This window comes from Dama dama, chromosome 19 (assembly GCF_033118175.1).
Source record: "Dama dama isolate Ldn47 chromosome 19, ASM3311817v1, whole genome shotgun sequence".
NCBI lineage: Eukaryota > Metazoa > Chordata > Mammalia > Artiodactyla > Cervidae > Dama > Dama dama.
In genome coordinates, this window is record NC_083699.1 from 75,812,329 (window position 1) to 75,832,454 (window position 20,126).

A 20,126-nucleotide genomic window follows, 5' to 3' on the forward strand; every position below is an offset into this window, starting at 1 on the left:
GTGCGTCCGCAGCTCACCTTCGGCCGCGGGAAGGAGTACCTGAAGCACATCATGGAGGTGCACAAGGAGAAGGGCTACGGCTGCAGCATCTGCCACCGGCGCTTCGCCCTGAAGGCCACCTACCACGCCCACATGGTCATCCACCGCGAGAACCTGCCCGACCCCAACGTGCAGAAGTGAGGATCCCGGGACTCTAGGGTGGTGCAGAGGGAGGGCTGATTTCCCACAGAGGGGTGGTGAGCGCAGAGCAAACTGTCTGCTCGGAGAGCCCTGGGCCGGCCTGGGGGATGCGCTGGCCTTGCTCCTTGCTTCATCATCAGGTCACACAGTCTCTGGAACCCACAGTAGTGGGCGGCATTGCAGACCTGCCTACATAGGACCAGAGACCCTTTTCCCCAGAGTAATTAGGTTTTGTGAACATCAGCTCCCCCATCTGGCTGCAGCCAGTAATCAATACTGCGTGTCCGGGTGAATCAGGCTACAGCCTTGTTTAGAGCCGAGTCCTCCATTGGGGCCTCGACCTGGCGGCCTGTACAACAGTGATGTGTTATGTCGATGCTGAGGCTGGAGCTCTGAGTCCCCCTGTGGCCATGGGAGAGCGTCAGTCCCACTTCTCTCCTTGGCATCAGTGTGTGTCCTTGTGGCTTTCCTTCTGCGCATGTCTCTGTGTCCCTGTTTGAAAGAACCCCAGTTACTGGGTTAGGGCTCGTCCAGTGACCTCATCTTTAATTTGAGGACCTCTGCAGAGACCCCCATCTACAGGCTCAGCCATGTTCTGAGGTGCAGAGAGTCAGGATGCCAGCATGTGAACTTCAAGGGGGACAACTCAGCTCAGATGGAGGCTAAAGTCTCAGGCCCCTTGTCACCCCCATAGCACCTTTTTTTTTTCTACCCCACCTGCTGACAAAGGCGCTTATGCAAGTGTACTTTGTGTGCCGGTCTGCCAAGGCTGTGTGCCGTCCTGAGCCTGTGTCTGCTTTCAGGTACATCCATCCCTGTGAAATCTGCGGGCGGATCTTCAACAGCATCGGGAACCTGGAGAGGCACAAACTGATCCACACAGGTAGCCGGGCCTGGGAGGACGCGGTGCCGAGCGGGCCAGGCCCCTCTGCGTGCTTCTTGCCCTGGGGGGGTCATCCTCGTCTCCCGGCTGGTCCTTCTCCATCCATACTTGCTGCTCCTCCCAGCTCAGCCCCTCCTTGCCCAGTCCCCCTCTGGGTCCTCACAGAGGCTGAGGAAGGAGGGCTCAGGGGCCAGGGCTCCAGCTGCAAGGGGTGGGTGGGGTTGGGGGGGTGTGGGATGTGCTTCTTTCTGGTGCTGCCCTCACGCAGTGACCTTGGGTCAGGATTCCCTGCGGTGACAGCCTGCCCTGTTTGCTTGTAGGTGTGAAAAGCCATGCCTGTGAGCAGTGTGGGAAGTCCTTTGCCAGGAAGGACATGCTGAAGGAGCACATGCGTGTCCATGACAACATCCGGGAATACCTGTGCGCGGAGTGTGGGAAAGGTGAGGGCAGGTGGGGGCCTGGCCATCATCCAGAAGGGGCAGCAGGCCAAGTGGGAGTTTGGGGGTCGCCCAGACCTGAGTCATCTACTCAAGAAAGATAAGACGCGGAGAATTTAACTGCGGGTCAAAAAGACAAATCAGTCCAAAGGCGGGGCATAAAACCAAGGTATAGATTAAGCTGTTTTAAGAGCAGGGAGATAGTGCAGCATGACTGTGTGATGTATAGAATACCCTCAGAATCACCATGTGGCCTCAGTGGAGGTGCAGAACCCTCAGCTACTTACAAGGACCAGCTGTGTATTCAGACTGACTTTCTGTGGCTGGTGATGATGGTGACCTTTATTTTAATCAGGTGAAATTAGTTAAATGAACCTGCTAGTAAAATAGCTCATATCACCAAGTATAATCAGAAAGAGGTAATCCCAGTCCACGGTAAAATTTTAACCCGTTTCTGTTTTAAACCAAAACTGAGGAAGGCTTGGAGCTCTGGATCTTCGGTGGTTTCAAGCAGCTGCCAGTGCTGTGTGTGCTGGAAGAGCGGCAGGGCCACCCTCCTTCAGATACAGGACAAATCAAGTTTGTCTTGATTTAAAAGTTTGTCTTGATGCCATTAGCATCTTTTAAAAATTTATTATTTCATGAAGTTTTTGTTTTTCCTTGATTTTTAAAATTAAACAGGAAAGTATAAAGCAAACACAAATGTCCCACAATTCTACTCACTGGATCAACCCCTATTTTAGCCTCGTAAAATAAAATTACATGTAGAAGACTAAAAGAGTTAAGCAGAGAAGGGCAGAAAGTGAGAAGTTCCTCACCCCGGGTGGCCCCAGTCCCCCTCCCCAGAGGCGACAGTTTCTTGTCTGTTCTCTAGAGTAACTGTGTGCAGCAGTGTAGATTGTTCTATTGAAAAAGTAACACAAGCACCTAACCAAAAAAAAATTTATTTTTAAATAACCGGAATGGTTATGCAAAATAGTTTTTCCCGCCTCAGACCTCAGTTTCGTGCATCGAAAGCAGCATGTAAATGTTGCACACAGACATTTCTAGAAGTTTCTACCCGTGTCTTAGCCCTGATCATAGTGGGTGGAGCCCCATCCCCATCTCTGCCCAGCTCTTCCAGCCCCATCCCCACCGGGCTGGAGCTGCAGAGAGGAGCTGGGGAGGGCTGGAGGGGACAGGTGTGGTGGGACCTGCCCCCAGGTGGGCAGGGACAGCCACACCTGAACCCTGAGTGCTGCTCACTGGGCCTGGCCGGATGGGGAGGGGTGCCTGGGCAGGTACTGGGGTTGGTTCTCCCGTCTTGTACTGCATAAATTTCCTCGGGCTGGGCATGGCTATGGTGGGGAGGGTGGTGTGTGGGACGGGGCGTGGCGTGGCATGGGCCCTGAGGGCGGGGTTGAGCAGGGTGTCGGGGTGGAGTGGGGTTGAGCAGGGTGTGGGGGCGGGGCATGGGCCCTGGGGGCGGGGTTGAGCAGGGGTGGGGGCGGGGCATGGGCCCTGGGGGCAGGGTTGAGCGGGGTGTGGGGGCGGGGCATGGGCCCTGGGGGCGGGGTTGAGCAGGGTGGGGGCGGGGCAGGGGGTGTGGCTAACCCGCTCTGCCCCGCAGGCATGAAGACCAAGCACGCGCTGCGCCACCACATGAAGCTGCACAAGGGCATCAAGGAGTACGAATGCAGGGAGTGCCACCGCAAGTTCGCGCAGAAGGTCAACATGCTCAAGCACTACAAGCGGCACACGGGTGAGTCCGCGGTGCTCTGGTGTACAGGGACCAGCCTGCTGGTGAGAAACCGCTCGAGCAGAGCCGCTGCTGCTCCGCAGGGTCTTTAGCTGCCAGCAGGCCCCAGGCTCTCTGGTCGAGCTTTGGGAAGCTGGGTAACTAGCCGGTTTCCCAGAAGCTCCCCCATCCCTGCAACAAGCCCCCTGTGTCCCCCCAAACACACCAGGTCCTGGTTACCGCCCTCAATGCCTTCAGTGCCCTTCCCTCCCACTCAGCCAGGAGAAACCACCAGACAAAGACCTGTCGTGTGTGTACCTTGATCATCATGTCATCTGGACAGGAAACTGGACCATGTTAAGCGTCTATCAGGGCAGAGGCTGAATTGTGGTGTGTCCACCTTAAAGGACAGTGCATCCTTCAAGTGATGAGATATGCATGTTAACTTGCATCGAAGTTTGTGAGCTCATTTTTTTTTTTTTTGTGAGCTCATTTCTTATAAACGGTTGTCTATGGGTAAACATGTGTATAAGACGGAATCAGATCTACAGCAGAATGAGAAATGGTCCTCCCTGAGTGATGGAGCTGTGTGTGAAGTTTCTAGCAGGAGCATCTGGGTGATTCATATCCTCTCTAAAATGGATTTGAGTCTTGCTACTGCCTGGCCCAGCTTACCTGTGTGCCCATCTCTCTCGCTGCCCCCCGGGCCGGCCAGGGCACTCCTCAGGTCCGCTTTGGGTCCCCCTGGAGTGCCAGCCCCCAGGGCACTGGGCTTTCACAAAAGCATGCTGTTCTCCTTTTCCTGGGGAAGTCTGTCCGTTTCTTGCTTCCCGTTTTGTGGGAAGCACTCATCTCCTGGGACTGGGTCCTGCGCCTCCTTGGGGGTCTCACAACTCTCCACCTACTGGGGTGCAGTGGCCTCTGTCCCTCTCACTTCCAGGAGCCACGTGAACGTGGGGTTCCGAGTACCAGGGACCTAGCAAATACAGGACCGAGATTAGCAGACCTTGAAAGCCACTTGCCTTGCTTGACATTTAGGGCAAATGTTTATTTAAGAGGCAGAGGGCATACCTTCTTGTCAGCTCGGGGAGTGCGACAGTCTGATGGCTTGATGCTTCTGTATTACCAGGTTGCAGGCAGGCAGGCAGGGTGACCACCCCAGATCGGCTCACTGATCTGAACACTCAAGACACCTGCAGTAGGATGGTTTTCAAGCCAGTCTGCCGGTTGAGTAGGGGAATGAAGGCATACTGTCTTCTCCGGGTAACTTACCAGCCCCCACAGTCTTTACAAATACAGAAACGTATCATGGACAAGACTGGTGCTGTGTACAGTTAAAACGCTCATGAATTGTGAAATTAAATGTGCCTTTTCCTGCAGGGATTAAAGATTTCATGTGCGAACTGTGCGGAAAAACATTCAGTGAGAGAAACACGATGGAGACGCACAAGCTCATCCACACGGGTATGTGGGGGGCGCCTGGGGACCGGCCAAACAGCCTCTGTGGTCTCTGCTGGGGCCGTCTGGGTGTGCGGGGTGTGGAGAGCTTGGCTGCGAGGCTCTGTGTGGACTTTTTCAGAATATCTGGCACTATTGTGCCTTAATGGTGGCCTTTGCCCCCTAAAATTCAGCCACAAAACCTTCAAATATTCATGCTCGCGTTGTCAGACGCTGATTGAAGCATTCCTGGGTGGGAGGAGGGTCTTTCCGAGGCCTGGCCTTGGGCGGTGGCTGACTGGGTCCGCGACCTAGAGGCTGCCCCCTCACCACCCCCGCCCGTCTCTCCCTCCCCATGCGCGCGGGCAGTGGGCAAGCAGTGGACGTGCTCCGTGTGCGACAAGAAGTACGTCACCGAATACATGCTGCAGAAGCACGTGCAGCTCACCCACGACAAGGTGGAGGCGCAGAGCTGCCAGTTGTGCGGGACCAAGGTGTCCACCAGGGCCTCCATGAGCAGGCACATGCGGCGCAAGCACCCCGAGGTGAGCATGCGCGGGGTGGGCCCGCCCTCTGCCGCGCCCCTGCCGCGCCCCTGCCCCGTGGGGCCCGCCCTCTGCCGCGCCCCTGCCCCGCGGGGCCGCCCTCTGCCGCGCCCCTGCCCCGTGGGGCCCGCCCTCTGCCGCGCCCCTGCCCCGTGGGGCCCGCCCTCTGCCGCGCCCCTGCCCCGTGGGGCCCGCCCTCTGCCGCGCCCCTGCCCCGTGGGGCCCGCCCTCTGCCGCGCCCCTGCCCCGTGGGGGCCGCCCTCTGCCGCGCCCCTGCCCCGTGGGGGCCGCCCTCTGCCGCGCCCCTGCCCCGTGGGGGCCGCCCTCTGCCGCGCCCCTGCCCCGTGGGGGCCGCCCTCTGCCGCGCCCCTGCCCCGTGGGGGCCGCCCTCTGCCGCGCCCCTGCCCCGTGGGGGCCGCCCTCTGCCGCGCCCCTGCCCGGTGCGGGCCGCTGGCTTCCCCCGCTCCGCTCCGAGACCCCACCGCGCCGGGTCCCCACCCCTGGGATTCCCGGAGGCAGGGCCTGGGTCCGACGCTGCCCTCTGCCTGCGGGTAGGAGGCACCGAATGAATGAGTGAATACAAGAGCCCCAAATGGGTTTTTTGCTGAAGTAATCACTTGCACTCTCCCTGGAATTACAGCAGGACAGGGGTGCCACCCTCCCTCTCCCCCATTCCTCCCTTTAGAGTAGCTAAAAAATGTGCAGAACCAGAGGCTCCGCGTGGTGTTGGGGGCTGCTCAGAAAGTGGCCCTCAGGACTGAGACGGAGAAAGTGTATCGAGGAAGGTAGGTAGACCCTGACACCCAGAACCTGGTTCTAAAGGCAGGTCCAGGGCATTGAGTAAGTCATTGGGTTTGAAAAAGCAGTAAACTGAAAACAAAACTAGACGCTTTATAAGCACAAAAGCAGTGAAAATTTTGAACAAACAATTTGACTTAAGCAACATAACATTTAGAATTTCTGGGGGTCAAGAGAACACACAAAGGGAAAACTGAAAAATGTGTCAGTATCATTAACAGATTCTGGCTGTTAATAGTAAAGATAGCACGCCTTCCACGAGAATAACAGAGAACCCACTGTGTCTGAGGAGAGGAGATTCACAAAAGGAAAACACATGTGGTTGAGACACATGAGAAAGCCTTTAACAGAAGAAGGTGCCATCCTTCCTCCATTGAATTAGGGGAGGTTCTGGGATTCAAAATGACTGGAATTGCACCCAATTCCAGGACATGCACCATTGCATGTCCTCCTGAGGGTAATGTGACCATCTCCCCAGTGTTTTAATAAATGCCTGTTTGGACCCTTGAGTGTCCAGTAAGAGGAATGCCACTATGTTACTGGTAGTTCAGTGATGCGCGTGACTGTAACGTGTTTGCAGACAGTTCTGAGTAACATTGTGAATGCTCATCGTAAGAAAGCAGTGACACCTTGCAGAGAATACAGGTGTCCCCACAGCGTGTCATTCACATTGTGTATTTACAGGATACTCACCTGGGTAACAAACAAGGTGGTGAAACAAGAAAGGGTGAAAGCATTGCACTGTGGTCTGGCACTGAAGTTTTGGTTATCTCTTATCTTTATGTTTTTCTCTATTTCAAATAATTGCCTCTGATGAACATGGGTTACTTTTGCAATTATAAAAGCACCTTCTGCTTCATTTGGCTGAGAAGTGCGTCTTCTTCTCCTATCACCTCGCTATGTCCTCCACAGCCTGCGCAGGTCCCTGGCCCGTGGACCCCAGGCTCTTTCCACTTAGCACGAGGAGCTGGGGTTCCACCAGCTTTGCTCCCCTCACTCCAGCCTCTTTCACCTAGTGGCCTGCTAGCGTCTCCACCTAGAGAATCAAAGTCGGGAGCAGGAGCCGGACGTGTCAGCATCCATCCGGCTGCCCAGTGTCAGTGGGGCCACCTGGGTCTTGGGGCCCAGGGCAGGCACTGCGGGCTCCCCCGGGGGCATGTGGTGGGTGGGAGCGAACGACTTCTCGGCATGTGGGTGTCTGTAGCTCTGTGCACGGCGGGTTTTGCCCATGGCCTGTGTGATGCGTGCTGCTGGGTGCAGGGGCCTTGCAGACACGGAGCAGCTCAGCAGACGTTTTCCTCTGGTTAACAATCACTTGCCTCATCGGTCCATCTGCGCAGCCACCTCTTGGCCCGTCTTCCTCTCAAACCCACTTCGCTGGGCTGCAGAGTGCTCTGGAGGGGCCCCCAGCAGGCTCAGGCTCCTCTGTCCGGGCTCTGTGCTCAGTCCCTTCTGTCTCGGGCACTTTCAGCCTCTTTCCCCTGGGCTGCTTTCCTTGGATCCTTTGATGTTTCTCTGTGGTTTCCTTCTCTGTGTTCAGACAAATAGTTTAGTGCCTGCAGGGATGAGCGCTGGTGACCGGCTGGACCGGGTGTGCCCCGTCCTCTTAGACCGGACGATCTAGGGTGGTAGATGGAAGGAGAAGAAGGATGCAGACATGTCACACAGAGGCGAGCAGAGGGAATGGAGGAAACGTCCCCAGACTACAGGAGTGAGGCAGGGGAGGCTCTGTTGCGGTGGGGGCACCGCCCTCGGCCAGGCTGTGCAGGTCTGCGGGGCACAGACTCAGGCGTGGGGGTCTGGTGAAGGCTGGCCAACCTAAGTGAACACCTTAGGGTGTATGTTAGGGTGTTAAGCATAAACTGCTCTCACATATTCAGGATCTTTCTGAATTGATGCTATTTTGTGACTTCCACTTATGGTCTTTCCCTCTGCTTTGAATGAATGTCACATTGAGGAAAATTCAAGCACTAAAAGTACTTTTCACGTGTGGTCTAATCTCCTAACGAGAGTAAAGTCAACAAGTGCTTCTGTGGTGGTTCTCTGTGGCTTCCGGGTGGTGTGACTAGGACGCTGATGATGTCGGTGGTGATGATGAAGGTGGTGGTGGCAGTGATGGGGTGGTGATGGGGGCGGAGGTGGTCGTGGTGACAGTGGAGGTGGTGTGGTGGGAGAGAACCATCAGGAGCCTCCTGCTGCTCTGACTCAGCTTTGCAGCCTCAGTCACACTTGGGTTATCGCCACCACATCAGCGTTTCTGTTGAAGCACACATGACCGCCTCGCTGACCATCCTCTCAGAGGATGTGCTGTCCTGGTCTTGGATCCTAAGCCCAGAAATGCAGTGGTCTGTCGTCTTTCTTAAATAAGCCACGCCCATGATATATAGCCTATAGTTTTGTTCTTTATTTTGGAACAAAAATGGAAAGATGCTTGCAAAGCCATTTGACTGCAGAGCTGTTTGGACAGACTTCTGTGCTTTCCCTAGTTGCGTTTCGTTTATCCACAGCCACCTCTGTCTCTTAGCGACCCCCCATCACAGCCTCCCTCCCCAGGTGTCCTGCGTGCTCTCTGCACCACCTGTGACTTGTTCATTAGGTGACCAGAGGCACCTGTGTAGCCAGCGTCAGTGGTATGTGGACCAGGTTCAGGATGAGGGAGGAGCCGGGTCAACCTCGAGCGTGTGTCCCGGTGCGAGGGTCAGCCTCCTGAGGACAGGCTGGTGTGGCTCACGGGGGCTGCGGGTGGGGGCGCAGGTAGGAAGGTAAGGTGTGTTACGCATACACGTCTCACTCTTGGTAACTCATTGTAGGACAGGTTTGCTGTACTGTCTTATCCTGCCCTGCTCTTAGTGAGAGATACTGAGATTGAGGGAGGACGCACTTAGCGGACATCGTGGACAGGAGGGGAAGCAGGGTCTCCACCTGGGGGCAGTGGACAGTGCGATGACACACGGATAGGCGAGGTGACACCCCCATGTGTGGGAACACAGTGGACACTTAAGGAGAAGGGGACCTGGGAGGAGGGAAGGAGAGCCAGGCAGGATTCTGGATCCCAGGCTTCTGAGTGCCAAGCAGAGCCGGTGGGCACACAGGGCCTTGAGGGAGATGGCCCGGCGGCTGTGTGTCTGGCCCCACCTGCCCTGGGCTGGCCTTCAGGCACCGTGTCCTGGGCTCACGGCCCTGCGCCCACTCCTAGGTCCTGGCCGTGAGGATTGATGACCTGGACCACCTCCCGGAGACCACCACCATCGACGCCTCCTCCATCGGCATCGTCCAGGTGAGCGCAGAGCACGCAGGGTGGGGCGTCTCACCGGAGGAGCCCAGTGGATATCAGGAGCAGCCCTGGGGGAAACCCCCGCGTGTCACACTCATTTCCCTGTTTTGTTCATTGGTCGTCACCCCAGGAGCCTTCTAGTTTCTGTGAACATTTCTAGAATTTCAGTTTTCTGAAAACAGATGTGTGTCTTTAGAGGATAGATTGTTAGAGTTCCCCAGAGAAAACAGTAAAGTGTGTGTGCACACAAGTGCATGCATGTGAAGAGAGAATTAGATTTATTTTAAGGAGTTGGCTCACTCAGTTGTGGGTCTGGCAGGTCCAGAATCTGCCAGGAGGGCCGGAGGCTGGACACCCAGGAGGAGCTGATGCTGGAGGCAGAATTCCTTCGTCCTCTGGGAACTTTGTCGGCTCTCAAGGCCTTCACCTGATTGGTCCAGGCCCACCCGCATTTCAGAAGGTGCTGTTTTACTCCACACCTACTGGCTTCAGTGTTAATCACATCTGGAAAACATCTTCAGGACAGCATCTGGACTGGTGTTTTGACCACACGACTGGGCGCCCCAACCTCGCAAAGATGACGCTTTAGTTAACCGTCACAAGTGTCATCCAGAAGAGCTTAGTGTGATTAGACTGTTACAAGCAAAATAACCTTAAATGTATTAGATGAGCTTACTTTCAAAAGGAATCTGTAGTCAGAACCTTTATACAAAGGTTTTCTCTTATTTTGAAGGGAACATTTCATGCTCAGTTACTTTAAAATCGCCCTCACCCCTCTCTTGTTTTGTAGCAGAGCTTTGAGCACAGTGCTCAGTGGCTGGGTTGCATTGGACAGCCAGGCCCCAGAGGCCCAGGACCACGTCCACCCCTGACATGGGCAGCCCCTCGTGGCCATGTCCTGGCAGACCTCCTTGGGGTCTGTCTGCCACTGGGTGGGACCACACCTCATGGGTATGGCACCAAGGACAGGAGGGGTGGTGGGTGATTGGGGCAGAGAGCCTTGCGGGCCACTACTGCCCAGCGGCCTCTGTGATCCTGGGCTGGGCCAGCTGTGGGTCAGCAGGAGGGAAAGAAGTATGCCAGGCACCCATCTGGGGTCACCATTACCGCTGGGCCCTTATTTGCTGTCCCTAAGAACCATGACCACACGTTTCTTGCAGTCAGACTCATCCTTGACCCAAGATTATGTCCACAGTGAACCTGTGTCAGCCTGGGGCAGAGAGCCCGACGTGAAAGCCTTTGCAGCCTCAGGCAGAGCTCAACAGGGCTGAAACAGGGGCTCACAACCTCTGTTTTCAGAGATAATTCTATTTCAGTACAAAGTATGACTTGTATCCAACTTCCCTCACTTTAAAGAAAAGCCGCGGAGACCGGCGGGAACTTGCTGCCATCCTTAGACGTGCACATTAGCAGATGGGCCTGGTCACCCGGTGTCTGGGGGTGGTGCCAGGCCGCCTCAGGGGCACGACGTGCTGACCTGTCATGTCTCACCTTCTGCTCACGCAGCCTGAGCTGAGTCTGGAGCAGGAGGAGCTGGCCGAAGGGAAGCACGTGAAAGCCACCAGGAGAGCTCCCAAGAGGAAGCAGAAGCCGGAGGAGGAGGCGGGGGCCACGGCGCCGGAGGACGCCGCCTTCAGCGAGTTCTCAGAGAAGGAGGGCACGTTCTCGGGGGCTGTCGGGGATGAGACGGACTCGGCCGTGCAGAGCATCCAGCAGGTGACGCTTGTGCAGAGTCGGGCCCGGGTGTGGGAGGCCGGCTTGTGACCCTTCTCCCCACGGGGTCTTGGACCCTGACCGCCGTCAGCCTGTGCCCTGTTTCCCCGTGAGCGTTTCCCAGTGCAGACTCAGAGGTCACCGCCATCATGGTGAAAAGCAGTCGTACCCCTGGGGTTGGGAACTGGCTGGGACCAGTTTGGGGAGGTTCTCGGGGGGGGGGGGCGGGGGGCGTGTGTCCAGCTGCTGCTTTTAGCCAGAACTTCCCCTTTGCCGACCCGTCCCTGTTTGGGTTTCAAGGCCCCCAGCTCTCTGTCAGCATGTGTTGGATGCCGCACCTCTCTTGAGTGGCCCTGGTCATCCTGGTTGCCAGTGTTTCTGTTTCTCTGGCCTTTTGTCCCTTTTCGTGTGGGGAGAGCGGTGCTGTCTTTTTTATTAGCTCTTGGCACCGCACACGGGTTTGTTGTCCTTCTGAGCTTTGTATTAAGAGACAACAAAGAATATTCTCTCTGTTGTTCTCGTGATTGTTGTTGTTCAGTTGTTGAGTCATGTCTGACTCTTTGCGACTTCATGGATGGCAGCACGACAGACTTCCCTGTTCACCATCTCCCAGAGTTTGCTCAAACTCATGTTCATTGAGTCAGTGATGCCATCTAACCATCTCATTCTCTGTCTTCCCCTTCTCCACCTGCCCTCAATCTTTCCCAGCATCAGGGTCTTTTCCAGTGAGTCAGCTCTTCACATCAGATGGCCAAAATATTGAAGCTTTGGCTTTAGCATCAGTCCTTCAGTGACTAGTTAGGGTTGATTTCCTTTAGGATTGACTGGTTTGATCTTGCAGTCTAAGGGACTCTCAAGAGTCTTCTCCAACACGGCAATTCAAAAGCATCAGTTCTTTAGCACTTAGCCTTCTTTATCATCCAACTCTCACATCCATACATGACTACTGGAAAAACCATAGCTTTGACTAGATGGACCTTTGTCGGCAAAGTGATGTCTCTGCTTTTTAACATGCTGTCTAGGTTTGTCATGGCTTTACTTCCAAGGAGCAAACATCTTTTAATTTCACGGCTGCAGTCACCATCTGCAGTGATTTTGGAGCCCAGGAAAATAAAATCTGTCACTGCTTCCACTTTTTCCCCATCTATTTGCCATGAAGGGATGGGACCAGATGCCATGATCTTAGTATTTTGAATGCTGAGTTTTAAGCCAGCTTTTTCACTGTCCTCTTTCACCCTTATCAAGAGGTTCTTGAGTTCCTCTTCACTTTAGCTCATTTCATTACTGTTCTGTTTTTTTCTTGACACTGAAATCATTTATTGCTCAGTTCCAACTAATGGTCTCAATGATTACATCTGTATCTTGTTTCTCTTTTTCCCTGGAATTCTTTTTCCAGGAAAAACTAGCGTGGTTTAATCTTTCACCAGCAGGTGTTTGACCTCCTGCCTTTGGGCCAAGCGTGAGGTGATTGATCCCCGTGTCACGGGGATCCTCTACAAAGCACAGCACAGGAAGCTGCTCTTGTTCTCAATTCTTCAGAAACTAATGGTCTCGTGTCGTGCGTGACTCTTCCAGGTGGTGGTGACTCTGGGTGACCCCAATGTGACCACCCCGTCCAGCTCCGTCGGCCTGACCAACATCACCGTGACCCCCATCACCACCACGGCCGGGACCCAGTTTACCAACCTCCAGCCGGTGGCCGTCGGGCACCTGACCACTCCGGAACGCCAGCTCCAGCTGGACAACTCCATCCTGACCGTGACCTTTGACACCGTCAGCGGCTCCGCCATGCTGCACAACCGCCAGAATGACCTCCAGATCCACCCGCAGCCGGAAGCCTCGAACCCGCAATCCGTGGCCCACTTCATCAACCTGACCACCCTGGTCAACTCCATCACGCCCCTGGGGAGCCAGCTGGGTGAGCAGCACCCACTCACCTGGCGGGCGGTGCCCCAGACGGACGGGCCACCCCCGCCGCCTCCAGCCCCCGCCCCACAGGCCACCCAGCCCCCGGTGCCGGCTGAGCAGCAGCCACAGATGTACAGCTACTGAGGCAGCTTGCAGAGACCAGGGAGAGAACCACAGATGGGGGTTTGTTTCCATTTAAGATTTGTTGGCTGGATACCAAACAGAGAAAAACAAACACATATTGCAATGTAAGTAAGGTTGACTTAGCTTTTGCAGAATTATCTCCAGATGCCCCCAGAACCATGGCAGTCTGTCAGCTGAACTCAGAAGTGACCCTGGGCAGGCCAGTTGTCCCTGGGAGCAGCCCCCCGCATTCTGCCAGGTGAGACAGGCTCCTAGGCTTGCCTCCCAGAGCAGGAGGGACTGGAGGTTTGGCAAAGGGAAGTGGTTTGTTTCCTTTTCTCTTTAGGGCTCAGCTGCTGTGTTAAAATGTAGCAATGTGCTGGGCAGGAAAAGAGTTTTCTCCCGGCTCCTGGACTTTGAACAGATAGAGGTTCAAGTCACATTTATCTTCTTTGAAATTCCAGTTGAATCAAAGTCGTTGGCTGAAACCAGGTGGGAAGCTGCCCTGTGGGCGGACGCCCCTCCTCTGGCCTTCCTGTTGGTCACAGGCAAGTGGTCATGTGAGGTCACTCAGCAAGGCGTCTTAGTAATAGGGTTCGTGAATGGATTTTCAGTATGGTTCTTTTTTTAAACTTTATCTCGAGCATATCTCGCGTGTTCGAAACTGCGGAGACCACGTTCTTCTCTGTTTTCCTTTGACACGCAATGTCGTTTGCACTGTAGGCCTCTGTCCAGCTTACGTAGCTGCCCCAACGCAGGGGTCGCTGTTAACGTGCATCAAGAGGGCCTCCCGCTGGCCCTTCTGGAGGCTCCCTGGAGCCGTCTCAGGACTCTGCCATCCAAACGTATTTATTGTGGCTGAGACTCGGCTAGAGTCCCCTGAACTGGAGAACAGGGAAGAAATTCATGTCTTTTTTCTGTTTAAACTCTTAATTCCAAAGGTTGATGTGTTTCAAGACCAGTTTTCTATAAAAATGTTGAATGGACTTTGCTCCTTATGGGGAAAGGGGTAGGTTTTTTCTGAAATATGGAGGTAGTGCTATGTCCTGCCAAGTAGTATGAAAGCAGAAAAAGTCATTAGCTGAGCAGTAGAAGTATCAGCGCCCCGAATGAATGAATGAATGAATGTGCTGAGTGACATCAGCTGTGTCACACGTGTGCACCCATCTCAGGGGGGTGGGTGAGGCTCAGGGCCACTGAGGTGGCGGCCAGCAGCCAGTCCTCTGGCTGCCCAGCCAGGGGGACAAAGAGGCAGGTGAAGAAGCTTGAGTGAAAAAAAAAAAATTGAAAAAAAAAAGAAGCTTGAGTGATGCCTTTGCCCTGTCCAGAATGAAAAGATAACGATTCCTTTGCTTTGTCTCGATCACTCTTTGTGATCCTGTGTTAGTTGGGAGACCTTCTTCAGTAAAGAGTAAATAAATGAGACAGACTCACCTGATGCTGCCAGTGAGGCTGCGGGTGATCTGTCACGCAAAAGGCAGCGTTCTCAGCACTTCATGTAGTTCTAAGTCACAAGATGTTGAGGGGAGAGAGAGCTAGGTTTTGATGTGTGCAATACAGGCCTTCGTGAACCAAGTTCATCACCCATGCAGCATGTGAAAGGGGACTGCAGAATTCACCCTCCACCCCCAGCTCTTCCCTAACTCCCAGCTTGCACCTCTCCATTGAATTTGTCGTGGGCAATTATTTGACTTTTAATTTATGATAATTATTTTTATGTTATTTATGTATATAATTAATGCTTTATACATAATAGTTTCATCAAATGAACTTGGGCTAGGGGTGATATATTTTCTAAGCATTGTCTCTGTTCTCCAAATGTAAGTGGTCCAGGTGTCTGTGGAGTCATCAAGTGCGCCAAGGCCCCTAAGGTATTTTTTTAAACATCGCTGACCATTTCTTTTTGCATTTGCAGAAGATAAAGGACAAATGACCAAGGGAAAAAACCCAGATGTGATGGAACACCTGCTAGCATTTATCTTTTATTCCTCTTCCCTATGAAATAAAGGCCTTTTAAATCACAATTTTATTTTTTTAAGAAAAGTTGTTTTTGTGCCTAGGATAAGAATGCATCATATGTTTTTAAAGAACCTAATTTAGGTTGTGTGGCCCCAGTGTACTTACCACTGTTTATTTAAATACACAGATGTGTAATAATACTTCTTGTTATAATAAGCGAAAACTCGAAATAAAAATCAGATTTACTCCTGAGTTTTCTGTAGAAATATTTGTTCTAATAGGATCACTGTCTGAGGCAAAATAGATTTGTGCTGTCGTAAAATAGGGGAGCAAAAAAAAAAAAAAACCTACCCAGCCCTAAGAGTCATCAGCTCTAGACTGTTGTGCACATTTATCCCTGTCTCCTGGTAGAAAGGCTTGAGTGTTTTAATTGATCCCAGGTATACAACTGTAGGAGGAAATGGGATGAAACCACTGTGGCCTCTGAGTTCTGTGAATCCCTCTGAGTTACGCTAAATCAGTAAACAGAAGATGCTTGATCTAGGCCTGTGAAGTTGTGTGATTCCATGCCACCCAACGCTGTGAGCCTCGCAGAGCTGGCCCCCAGGGGCCACTGCCTGACATGGACTGTGAGGCAAGGACAGGAGGGGGCCCCCCGGGGGATGTGTTCCCATGCTGGGTGCTGCTCCACTGTGACCATGTGACCAAGGATGACCCGTCTTGAAGGAGTCCAGGCTCTGGAGGCAGATGTGTGGGCCTGATTGCCATGGCGCCCAGAGCTCATGGCTCCCAACTCAGGGCTGTGTGAGTCACTTTCCTGTTGGGTTTTGAAAGGTGTCAAGGCTGAGAAGTCACATGTCCTTCAAATCCCATCGATTTGTTCAAAAACAAGATTTGCCAGGAGCTGTGCATTTCCATGGCTCACAGTCTGCTCAGACCACTCGTTCCGAGTGATGGACACACTTGGTATATTTTGAGAACGATTGTAATTCCTGTATAGTTCAGACCCTGTGAAATGTTTGGATTATTTTAAATGACCCAAACGTTGAAAATAAACAAGATATTAAAATATTAGAAGCTTTCACAGGGTTTTTTGTTGTTTGTTTTTTTTAAGGAGCAGAGCAGATGCAGAGGGCATGGATTCAATCCCTGGTCAGAGAACTAAGATCCTGCATGTCTCACAGTGCATCCATCAAGTTTTTGAAAAACAAAGCAAGTGATAGTAGCAATTTTTGTAAAGCTTAAATGGAGACGTGTGTGTTAGTCACTTAGTCGTGACCCCATGGACTGTAGCCTGCCAGGCTCCTCTGTCCATGGAGTTCTCTAGGCAAGAATACTGAAGTGGGTTGCCATTCTCTTCTCCAGGGGATCTTCCCCACCCGGGGATCAAAGCTGGATCTCCTGCATTGCAGGCAGATTCTTTACGGTCTGAGCCACCAGGGTAAGCCCTTAAATGGAGAGAATCAGACAGTTCAGTTCATTTGCTCAGTCATGTCCAACTCTTTGTGACCCCATGGACTGTAGCATGCTAGGCTTCCCTGTCCATCACCAACTCCCAGAGCTTGCTCAAACCCATATCCATTGAGTTGGTGATGCCATCCAACCATCTCATCCTCTGTCACCCCCTTCTCCTCCTGCCTTCAATCTTTCCCAGTGTCAGGGTCTTTTCCAGTGAGTCGGCTCTTCACATCAGGTGGCCAAAGTATTAGAGTTTCAGCATTAGTCCTTCCTGTGAATATTCAGGGTTTATTTCCTTTAGGATTGACTGGTTTTATCTCCTTGCCATTCAAGGGACTCTCAAGAGTCTTCTTAAGCACCACAGTTCAAACGGAGAGTATAAGTCCAAAAAAGATGCGTAGCCAGAGAAGGGAGAACTTAACAAGCAAGGTATTTCTTTGGGCAGGTGGTCTGGAACAATCCCTTAAATTGTATTGATCAAATTTTTCTGACTTGTTAGGAGTGATCATTTTAAACTTACAAAACACCTGGTGTGCCATCAGACCTTCTAAGGATTTGAATTAGGAGAACCTTGTTTTACATGTTTCAATTCTGTCTTAGAGGACAGCTGATAGCAGCTAACCCTCCTGCCAGTGAGTGGGATTCACCTGCTCAGTATCCAGCAGGCTGTCAGCACATTCTAGTATGTCCAACAAATTCCAGTGAAAAGGGGGAGACAGTTGGGCTTCTGTCTGTTTTCATCCAGCTTGAGCGCCTCTGCATCAGAAGTGTCCTGGTTCTGGAATGACAGCGAATGATCTGACTTGCGTGATGGTGGAGGCAACAGAATTGTCTGGAAGCTGTTCTGGGTTACCCATACAACCAGTTGACTGGGATCACCCCATCTGCCAAGCCCCAGTGTCCCAGGATCTGAGGCTTTCCTCCCGCCCCATGGTCCCAGGTGCAGGCAGCTGGCATCCAGACACCTGAGGGCTGGCACCTGCCTGCAGACTGCCTTGGATCCAAACCGTCTGCTCTTCCCTGTTGACAGGTGTGTCTGCCCACATTTGCTCCATAAGGAGGGAGACGGACCCAATCTCTCTGGCAAGATGGCCCGTCAGTGGGACACAGACCTACCTGAGTCTTTGCAGGGAGCCTGGCCTAGCACGCCTCCCTGGAAGACCAAGGATGCAGGACCCGGGACTCAGTACCCAGTGATCCCCATCTGTTCCACTTGGGACTCAACTCCTCCTGGGCACTCATGCGTCATACCCTTGCACGACCATCTGGAGCTTGCCTCCTACCCCAGAAATTCTCTCTTCCAAGTTTTAGCCACAAAACAGGGTAGCAAGATCATCAAGGAAAGAGAGGGAGTGGGTGCTGCATTGCAGGAGCCGTTTTAGAAGTCCTCAGGCGTCACTGTCTGCTTTTCCTAGACGATCTAGGGTGGGAGTGGGGGGCTGGCTGCAGTTGGGGGAGCGGCACTGTATGGTTCCTGCATTGCCATCCTTGGTTCCCAGAAAGTCCACCGACTCATCTCCACCTGGATGTCCCCGAGGGTTGTCAGGCTTGCACGTCTGACCCTGGAATCCATGACCCCCGACCCCAAACCTGGCGCCTCCCCTCCACTGTCCCCACTCACAGCCGATAGCCTGGCTCTCCACCTACTCACGGGCAAGAACCCAGAGCCACATTTAGACCCCCAGTGCCTTTGGATCTGCCTGGGTGTCACCATCTCCATGACTGTCCCCCTCCAAGTGGTCAGTGGACAACCCCTATGGGGCCGGTCAGCCCCCCTCATTCCCTCGTTTCACACGGCGGCCTCAGTGGCCCTTGTGGAGGTGTTGCTGTATGTGTCACCCATGCATCAATGTTAGTGTCCTCCAACAGACTCTAAGAGGTCTCTGGACACACCCTGATCATTTCTGCGGCCTCAAGACTGCAGTGGCTGTCCTGCCTCCCACCCCCACCCACTCCCAGGGTCTCCACCCACCCAGCACCCAAGCCTTACTTGGTTAAATCTGCTTGTCCTTCAGATCTCGGCTCAAACTCCACCTCCTCAAAGAAGCCTCTTGGAGTCACCCTCATATCACGTCTGATAGCAAGCACAGCACTGATCAGTCGGCAATTACACTGTTTACTCATTATATGACTTTGTTCATATCTGAGCCTCCCTGCCGTTCAGTAAGCTCCAAAAGGGTGTGTGTGCTTAGCTGCTCAGTCAGAGACTGCTTCTTCTCATCATTTCATCATTCTCTCTGAGCCACCCCCAGCCCCACGCAGTAAGCCTGACCCACAGTAGAGATTAATAGGCAAGTGTTTTTCCTAAGCATCGAGGGAGACAACACACTTCCTTGAGCGCCAAAGCTTTGAAGCACTAACCCCCCAAAACAGAAATTCATTATATCTAGTTGGAATTATCACCTGAAATTCTGAGTCTTTGAGAGACTTGGAAATCCTAGTCTCCAATGACTCAATCTTATTGATGAGATGATTAATTAGTTCTTCAACTTTGTTTATTAAGTTAGTCTATTTCTGTGTCATAGATAGGTTTGTTTGTGTCATACCTTAGATTCCACATGTAAGCAATACCATATGATACTTGTCTTTCTCTTTCTGACTTACTTTGCTTAGTATGATCATTTCCAGGTCCACCCACATTTCTGCAAATGGCATTGTTTCATTTTTCTAAGGCTGATATCCCACTGTATATATGTACCACATCTTCTTAATCCATTCATCTGTCGATGGTTCCATCCTTGCTTTCATGTCTTGGCTATTTTGAATAGTGCTGCTATGAATGTTGGGGTGATGTATCTTTTCATATTCTAGTTTTGTCTGGATATGTGCCCAAGAACGAGATTACTGGATCATATGGCAATTTTATTTTTAGTTTTTTGAGGAACCTCCATACTATGTTTTTCCCTTTTTAACTGCAAAGGCAACAACGAAAAAGTTAAATGACTTTACTGGCTCCCATCTGACAGTTTGTCAGACAGGGCTCAGCTTTCCCACCCAGGCTGTGATTACCCCCCACCTGCCTTCAGGTGGAGTCACAGTCTAAATGTTTTAACTGCTTAGTCACCAGCCACAGTCAGACTTGTGACACTCCAGAGCTTACCGTCACCTCTGGCTTGCGTGTGAATCGCTGGGAGAACTTCTCTGGTTCTGATGACTCACACCCAGCAGAGCGGCTTTTCCTCAGCTCGCGACAACTCAGACTTTAATAGCCCTGAGCTGCTGCTCGGCACCATTATTTCAAACCAAGAATAGAAACACAACTCAACTCCCCCAGACATGATTTATTTTACTGCTAAAGAGGCGAGTGGAAGAGATTTCATAATGCAGTTGTTTCTGCGCAAAAAACATCCTTGTGTCAGATAATTGAGGGTATGCCCCCCTGCTCTGTTTGTGGTAAAGATCAAGAAGAGCCAATTACAGGTTTTTGTCCAATAACCTTTCACTTCTTAAACCCACAAACTAGCTCCATAACCTGCCCTAGCTCTTCAGACTTTTGATGTTTTCTCCTCTTCGATTTACCCTTAAACCTTGAAGGGTTCCAATTTTTTAAAATTAAGATATGGTTGATTTACAATGTGTTAATTAGTGCTGTAGAGCAAAGTGATTCAGTTATATATACACACATTACTTTTTAACATATATTCTTCTCCATTATGATTTATCACAGGATATTGAATATAGATCTCTGCGCTAT

General features: G+C 52.3%; 1 protein-coding gene across 3 annotated transcripts in view; it reads left to right on the top strand.

Moving 5' to 3' along the window:
- PRDM15 (PR/SET domain 15) overlaps window positions 1-15,226 on the top strand; it is a 59,100-nt gene extending 43,874 nt beyond the window's left edge. For all 3 annotated transcript variants that reach the window (XM_061167540.1, XM_061167538.1, XM_061167539.1), the window contains 9 exons: window positions 13-176; window positions 984-1,063; window positions 1,384-1,503; window positions 3,110-3,241; window positions 4,598-4,681; window positions 5,024-5,199; window positions 9,194-9,274; window positions 10,778-10,987; window positions 12,560-15,226. In XM_061167540.1, coding sequence (XP_061023523.1) covers window positions 13-176; window positions 984-1,063; window positions 1,384-1,503; window positions 3,110-3,241; window positions 4,598-4,681; window positions 5,024-5,199; window positions 9,194-9,274; window positions 10,778-10,987; window positions 12,560-13,036 — 1,524 coding nt within the window. In that variant the 3' untranslated portion in view covers window positions 13,037-15,226. The remainder of the gene's footprint in view (window positions 1-12; window positions 177-983; window positions 1,064-1,383; window positions 1,504-3,109; window positions 3,242-4,597; window positions 4,682-5,023; window positions 5,200-9,193; window positions 9,275-10,777; window positions 10,988-12,559) is intronic.
- Window positions 15,227-20,126: the final 4,900 nt, after the last annotated feature.